An 8,006-nucleotide genomic window follows, 5' to 3' on the forward strand; every position below is an offset into this window, starting at 1 on the left:
TCGGAGTCTCATTTTGTCACCTAGGCTGGAGTGCAGTGGTGTGATCTCAGCTCACTGCAACCTCTTCTTCCTGGGTTCAAGTGATCCTCCTGCTCAGCTTCCTGAGTAGCTGGGATTACGGGTACGTGCCACCACACCTGGCTATTTTTATATTTTTAGTAGAGATAAGGTTTCACCATGTTGCCCAGGCTGGTCTTGAACTCCTGACCTCGTGATCCGCCTGCCTCAGCCTCCCAAAGTGCTGGGATTATAGGCGTGAGCCACTGCCCCCAGCGTCACACTTTGCTTCTAATCTTGGTTCTTGTTTATGTGTTTTTTGCCTGGTTATGCGCATATCACTGGGCTCCACTTTTTCCCCCTTCACGTTATTCTATGTTTCCATGTAACATAATTTTACATATTATAATTTTTATGATTAAACAATAATTTCATTATTTTAATATGTCATATTCCCATGTAATGTTTAATCAAAGTATTCCACATAATGCTTAATCCATTTCTCTCAATTTTTGTTTGTTTGTTTGAGATAAAGTCCCACTCTGTCGCCCAGGCAGGAGCGCAGTGGTATGATCTTGCTCACTGCAGCCTCCACCTCCTGGGTTCAAGTGATTCTCCTTCCTCAGCCTCCCGAGTAGTCAGGATGACAGATGTGCACCACCATACCTTGCTAAGTTTTGTATTTTTAGTAGAGATGGGGTTTTGCCACATTGCCCAGACTAGTCACAAACTCTTGGCCTCATGTGATCTGCCTGCCTCGGCCTCCCAAAGTGCTGGGATTACAGGCGTGAGACACTCAATTGACAGCCCATTTCTCTCCATGTTTTATTAATCTTTTTCTCAATCCTATAGAGCAGTTGCAAGGAGGGGATAATGGGCTCCCATGGGCTTTTCGTCCAGCTTCACCGATTCTTAATTTTTGCTACATGCATTTGTCTTGAAAAATAGTTTGATAATATCTTATGAGGCCACATCAAATAATGTACTTAGGCATACTCCTGTGGTTGCCTGTCAGTCTCTCTCCTTTGAGTGGTTTAATGCTGCTGGCATCTCAATCTTTGTACCACATTCTTTTCTTTGCCCCCTCACCATGGGGGTGACGTCCCTGGGGTCTGCTCCTCAGAGCGGAAGAGCAGATCAGAGAGTTCTGACACTGTCAGAGCTCTGGCCACACATTGCCCAATTATTCCCCTGGATTGAACGCAGTTGCAGACCGAGGAGCAGCAGGCATCTGAGTTTCCTCATTTGCTGCCCTGTAGGTGTCTCGGTGCTTGAACTGCGGGCTGCTGATGTTGGCCAGAGAGGAAGATGATGAAACCAGGCAGGAAGCGAGCATTTCTGAGACCACGTGGGGAGGTGCACCTGCACCCTGGGCTGCCTGGTGCCTTTGCAGGACCCCAGTGCAGGCGGGCAAAGTGGAGGGGGTGATGGCCCATGCGGGGTTGCTGTGTCTGCGGAGCCCTCTTTGAGGGGCAGAGGCGCAGCCTGCCGGCTTCTCTGGGCTCCTGGTGATGGCCCGTCTTCCCCTTTCACTGTAGTTTCCTGTGTGAGTCTGGAGTCATCCTTTATGAGTCCCTGTGGACGCCATCTCAGCCCCAGAGAGCAAAGCCTGGCTTGTATACCGCATTGCAGACTCTCTTTGCTTGTCCACAGCACAAGGCAAAGCCGATGAAGAGTTGAGTGTGTGATCAGCTCCTCAGGGGGTCGTGGTACCCCTAGAGGGATTCCTCTGAAAATCTCTCTTTTGTTTTCCTACAGGCAAATGGCATCTTGGGCACCACGGCTCATATCACCCCAACTTCCGTGGTAAGAATTCTTTTGAAGATTTGTTACCTGGGAAACGGAAAATAAAGGTCTCTGTGTGAGATTCCATGAACAGCTAAGCCACCTTGTCTCTGGGGGCAACCTTGAGTTAGGACATCTTTGTTAACAAGGTCATTGGGTGCATTTGGGGTGCCAGGGCTCCCCTAGGACCTTACACGCGTCTTGGTGGCACCTTCCCTGGCTCCACTTCCTTGGTGCCCGTTTGCCCTTCCAGCTGCCCCATCACAGGCCCATCAGCTTTTTTGCCATCTCCCGGTTCTTTATGCCTCAGGGAACTTTCTGCCCCATGAGGTCCAGACTTGGCTAATCTGGGAAGAAGTGTAAACTGACTGATGGGTTCACCGAAGCAGGAAACCTGGCCATAGACCCAAACAGGAGATGCTGCCTCTTGGCCTCTTCCTGCAGCCTTTGCTTCCTCACCCTCTGGCCTTGGGGAAGTAGGCCAAGATCAAGCTGCCAAAGCCGATTCTCTGAAAATCACTTTGCCGAAGGGCGGATTCTCCAAATGTTCAATTCACTAAATTATTGATGGTTTTTCAAAGTTGCAATTCGTGCCACTGCTCTTTCCCTGACCTCTTCCATTTCCTATGGGAAGCCATGGACTTTCTCCTAAAGGCAGTCAGCTTTGGTGACTTCTCCTGTCCCTGGCCCTACACTGGGTCCCCTTCCTCTCCTGCCGTTTTATAAGCAAATGTGCTTCTGCACCCTGGGCTGCCTGTTTTGCAGACTTCTCTCCTCCCTGGCCCCAATATCTCTCCCGATCACTGTGGAAAATGGCTGATTTGTTCTGCCCTAGACCTGGTGGAAGGTTTGCATCTGAAGGTTTTTGCATTTGGTGAATGATTTTCAGAGGGTTGGCCTGGAGCTCACCTTCAGCAGGGGCCCCAGTGGTCAGTAGCCCCACTGGCTGACATCTTCTTCAGTGCTTACCACCCCTTCGATGCCCATTCTTCTGCCTCTCCTCCCTAGAGCCCCTTTTCCCAATTGGGCATTCATGGCATCGTCTGTATATGCTTTTAAAAAAATGCAGATGGGGGCAGTGAAGACCTGGCTTTTGCACTCACTAAACATTTCTCCATAACTTATTTCCTCCTTGGTCTTCAGTTTTCTCACTTGGCAATTGAGGGGTTGGACAAGATTAGGTATTGGCACCTAGAGGGCATATTCCTGTGCTGAGGGGATACTGAGACCAGCTCCTATGCAGCAGGAAATGGTGCCATGAAGGACCTGGTGTCTGCTGTGGGTGCAGGAAGTGGGAAGAAAGAGTATCTCCTATCTATTTGCTGTCTTTAGACCAGGCAGTTCCAAAAAGCCCTCTGGCATGGACATTCTGAGGTTTCCTCGTGCTCATGTCCAAGTTCACTCCTCTTCCCTCCTACCTCTTACATCTTCTCTGTGGCGCCCTGTCCTGGTTCTCATCAGCTTCCTGGCTTCCCCTTCGCACATGCCCTGGGTCATGCCGAGTGCACTCACACGTTCCTTCTAAGCACCCAGGCTCCTCTTGCTGCCCTGGGCTATTTCTCAGGTCAGGGCTTCTGCAAACACAGTGAGGCCTTTCTAACACTGGGGTATGAGGATGTCTGTGATCTAGCTCAGTGGCTGGCATAGACCTGTAGTCCAAATCCAGTATGCTGCCTGATTTTGTAAACAAAATTTTGTTAGAAAACAGCCAGGCTGGGCATAGTGGCACATGCCTGTAATCCCAGCATTTTGGGAGGCTGAGGAGGGTGGCTCACCTGAGGTCAGGAGTTCGAGATAAGCCTGGCCAACATGGTGAACCCCTGTTTCTACTAAAAATATACAAAATTAGCTGGGATGGTGGTACGTGCCTGTAATCCCAGCTACTTGGGAGGCTGAGGCAGGAGAATCGCTTGAACTCAGGAGGTGGAGGTGGCAGCAAGCTGAGATCGTGCCGCTGCACTCCAGCCTGGGTGACAAAACTGAAACTCTGTCTCAAATAAAAAATAAAGAAGAAGAAGAAGAAATAAAAGAGTTGAGTGGCCTTAACAGAGACCATCTGACCCGCAAAACCTAAGATGTTTCCTATTTGGCCCGTTCCAGAAAAAGTTTGCTGTCCCTCGTGGAGACTCATCCTGATACTGTATGCAATGACATTTCAGAGCCACATTGTGTACCTAGGGGGTAGCCAAATCCATTTGTACAAACCAAGTTAGCATGAAGGTATCAATTTTTTAAAAATACAACAAACAGGCTGGGCGTGGTGGCTCACGCCTCTCATCCTAGCACTTTGGGAGTCCAAAGTGGGCGGATCACTTGAGGTCAGGAGTTCGAGACTAGCCTGGCCAACATGCTGAAACCCTGTCTCTACACAGATACAAAAATTAGCTGGGTGTGGTGGCAGGTGCCTGTAGTCCCAGCTATTTGGGAGGCTGAGGCATGAGAATTGCTTGAACTCAGGAGGTGGAGGTTGCAGTGAACTGAGATCATGCCACTGTAAAAAAAAAAAAAAAAAAAAAAAAAATCTGTCTAAAAAAAAAAAAAAAAAAAAAAAAAACTACGTACATTTACTAGTTATCCTACATACTCCACATATTGGGTTGGCAAAGATCTAATGTGTAACTGAAGGGGTGCATCACTAATGGGGAAGGCGGTATTACCCAGATGATAGAAAGTCTGTAGGCTACACAAGGAGAATGAGTTGAACGCAGGGTCGTGACAGGTGAGATGCAGTGAGGAGCAGGGAAGTTCTATAGGAAACGTCCCACTAAAACTGGGCTGGGAAGTGCTAATGCAGTTTCACCTGTGAGAGACACAGAGCAGAGAATTCCAGGCAAAGCCACCGAGGCCCCAAGGCATGAGGCTCATGGGGAACTGAAGGGAACTTACTTTGCGTTTAGGATGTGTGGTTATAGAGAGGGCCAAGAGGCATTTGGAGGGGCAGAAGTTGAAGCTGAAAACCCAGCTCTCTCTGTTCCTGGGCCTGGAATTTGAGGCTAATGAGAAATAGCAATTATTTGTGAGATTTGAGTTCCATCTCCCTCTAGAGAAATAAAGAGAGCCGAAGCAGTTACCTGGGCAGCTGGGGAAGGTTTCCTTTTTCCGGAGAATTTGTGCATTCTAGTTGCATACGTAGCTATAGGCTTTGATTAAAAGCTTGGGTTGGAGAAGGGATAGAATGAAGGAGGAACTCAGAAAAAAACTTCAACACAAAGACTTTGGGTCTCAATGCTCACACCCTTCCATCCTTCACCTTCACTCCTCCACTCCAAGCCCAAATTCTGCCAGCCTTTTGAGTCCCAGCTGAAAAACAGTATCTTTCAAAGAGAATTTTGAGATTCCTGCCCCTACCCCCATTACCATTTCTGTTGCGGGTAACTTCCTCTGATCACTCTTGTTGGCTCATCTATTCATCTTTTATTGCTTAATCTTTATATCTTATTTTCTCTTCACATGAAACATCTCTTGAGGACAGAATTTATTCTTTCTGAAAAAAGTTTTATAATTTTTTTCTCTGTAGTTGTGGCAGCTACAGAGAACAAATTTGTTTATTTATTTTTTATCCCTTAATGTGTCATGTGTATAGTAGGTTTTCACCCAATACTGAGTATGTCCATAATTTCACTGAAGGTGTTAGATGTGTAATAATTCTCTCCACTTCCTCCCAAACTGGGTTAATTCTAATCACAAGATGTTTTGCAAATCTAGTCTAACAGCCAGAACCCAGCAAAGTGATTTTCTGTGCATACTACAAAGGGATATTAATCAAATCCTCTTTTAATTACATACTCTCTAGCACTGCAATATTAAATCATAGGAAATTAAATTTTTGCCGTGGGTATACGAAAGCAAGCACATGGAGTCACGGCCACGTGGGGATGCTTACCACTTGCTTCTATTCCAGGTTTTGATTACTACTTTGGAATCCCATATAGCCATGATATGGGCTGTACTGATACTCCAGGATACAACCACCCTCCTTGTCCAGCGTGTCCGCAGGGTGATGGACCATCAAGGTAATGCTGTCTGACACATTTGTGATAGGCTTCAAGACAAGGCAAAATCCCAAGACTGTGGTCCATCAGGAATAAATGAAAGATTCAGACAGGAAACAGTTAAGACAGCAAATAAGATAGATGGTACATTCTGTGCAAATTTAAATGCGTTATTTGCAGGGAGTGTAAGAAACTTTTCAATGACGAGGTCCACAACATTCTTCTATTGAAATTTTCCAGGTTCCTTGGATTGTTGAGCTCAGCTGGGGAGAGCCTTGTGCTACCAGGGTCTCACATGTGGGGCCTCCCTCCCTCCTCCTCTGCCTGCTGGCTTTGCTTCTAGCCCAGACACTGAACATAAGGAGAGATAGAGAGAGAGAGAAAAAAAAAGTGCACAGGACCCCTTTTGAGCTTCTCCCACTGTGGACAAGTAAGCCAGCATTCTGATACTGGAATACCAAGCAGGCACCAAACAGGATGTTTTGAAAAACATTTAATGACATGGGAAAGTGTTCATGATATAATAGTAAGCGAAAAAAAAAAAAAAAAAAAAAAAAAAAAAAAAAAAAAAAAAAAAAAAGCAGGAAGCAGGTCATCAATAGTAAGATCTTAATGGCCTCTGTAGCCCTATCTTTGTAGTCCTATCAACAGAGACTCAAAGGAGTTATGCTGAAATGTTATCAAGGGAACTCTCTGGTCCTGGGACTTAGGGTTTTCATTTTTTTTCTTTTTTGTTTTTTTGAGACCAAGTCTTACTCTGTCACCCAGGCTGGAGTGCAGTGCTGCGATCTCTCTGCTCACTGCAACCTCTGCCTGCCGGGTTCAAGCGATTCTCCTGCCTCAGCCTCTTGAGTAGCTGGGACTGCAAGGCGCTTGCTACCACACCTGGGTAATTTTTGTATTTTTAGTACCATGTTGGCCAAGCTGGTCTCGAACTCCTGACCTTAGGTGATCTGTGTGCTTCGGCCTCCCAAAGTGCTGGGATTACAGGTATAAGCCACTGTACCCAGCCAGGGTTTTCATTTTCTTATTTCTCATTGTATTTTCTAAATATTTTGTGATATATTTATGATCACAAAAAGATGATAAGCCTTACTTAGGTAATAAAACAGCACAAACCACATGTTCCCCTTATTCAGACAGTACACTGTGGTCATTTCTAAGGCCACAGGTGTCTGAGCCACTCGGGAAAGGTGAGTCTCAGCTGCTCTATCTATAAAACAATAGTTAATATAATAATGGTTGCTTATGGAGAAATTGTTACATTCTAAGCACTGTCCATATTTATCTGTAATCCACATGACCACTGTGTGAGGTAGGTATTTCTTAGGTTGGTACAAAAGTAATTGTGGTTTTTGCCATTACTTTCAATGGCAACAACCTCAATTACTTTTGCACCAACCTGATGCCTGATTTTGTTGCCCAGGATACGGTAGAGCTGGTAAGAGGTGGGAATGGAGATTCCAATCTGGGTTTCTCTGAGTCCAGAGCCCATGCCCTTTCTATCTTTGCTACTCATAATGTGGTCGCTGAACCTGCATGATGGATATCACCTACATGCTTGTTAGAAATGGACAAATTCACACCCCACCCCTAGGCCTGCCTTTTAACAAGACTCACGCCTGCAGTGAGCTATGATCACACCACTGCACTTCAGCCTGGGCCATAGAGTAAGATCCAGTCTCAAAAAATAAATTAAAAATTAAAAAAAAACAAAAAAACAAAAACAGGGCTGGGCACAGGTGGCTCATGTTTGTAATCCCAGCACTTTGGGAGGCTGAGGCAGGTGGATCACGAGATTAGTAGATCTAAAGTGTTGGGATTACAGGCATGAGCCACCGCGCCCAGCCTTAATTTTTAATCCATGTTAAAAATCTCTTTTTAATCTATGTTAAAAATCCATGAGTATGAATCCTCCCTAATGTTGCTGAAAAAAAAAAAAAATCCAATAGAAGGCCAGGTTCAGTAGGTCACTTCTGTAATCCCAGCACTTTGGGAGGCTGAGGTGGGTAGACCGTGTAAGCCCAGGAGTTTGAGACCAGCTTGGTCAACACAGCAAAACCCCATCTCTGCAGAAAATAAAAAAATTAGCCGGGTATGGTAGCCTGTGCCTGTAGTTCCAGCTACACAGGAGACTGATGTGGGAGGATAGCTTGAGGGGAGGTGGCGGTGAGCTGAGATCATGTCACTGCACTCCAGCCTGGGTGACAGAGCCAGATCCTGTTTCAAAAA

General features: G+C 46.1%; 1 protein-coding gene across 9 annotated transcripts in view; it reads left to right on the top strand.

The window, feature by feature from the left end:
- Positions 1 to 8,006, top strand: part of ARSG (arylsulfatase G) — a 154,111-nt gene that overhangs the window by 82,124 nt on the left and 63,981 nt on the right. For 7 of the 9 annotated variants that reach the window (XR_005195273.1, XM_017497343.2, XM_017497340.2 and 4 more), the window contains exons 4-5: positions 1,756 to 1,803; positions 5,684 to 5,795. Coding sequence is in view for 8 of the 9 variants with exons in the window: in XM_017497343.2 (XP_017352832.1) it covers positions 1,756 to 1,803; positions 5,684 to 5,795 (160 nt within the window). In the remaining variant the exon portion in view is untranslated. The remainder of the gene's footprint in view (positions 1 to 1,755; positions 1,804 to 5,683; positions 5,796 to 8,006) is intronic. The other 2 variants (XM_017497342.2, XM_037727412.1) reach the window with 1 other exon arrangement.

This window comes from Cebus imitator, unplaced genomic scaffold (genome assembly GCF_001604975.1).
Source record: "Cebus imitator isolate Cc_AM_T3 unplaced genomic scaffold, Cebus_imitator-1.0 Scaffold229, whole genome shotgun sequence".
In the NCBI taxonomy this organism is placed as follows: Eukaryota; Metazoa; Chordata; class Mammalia; order Primates; family Cebidae; genus Cebus; species Cebus imitator.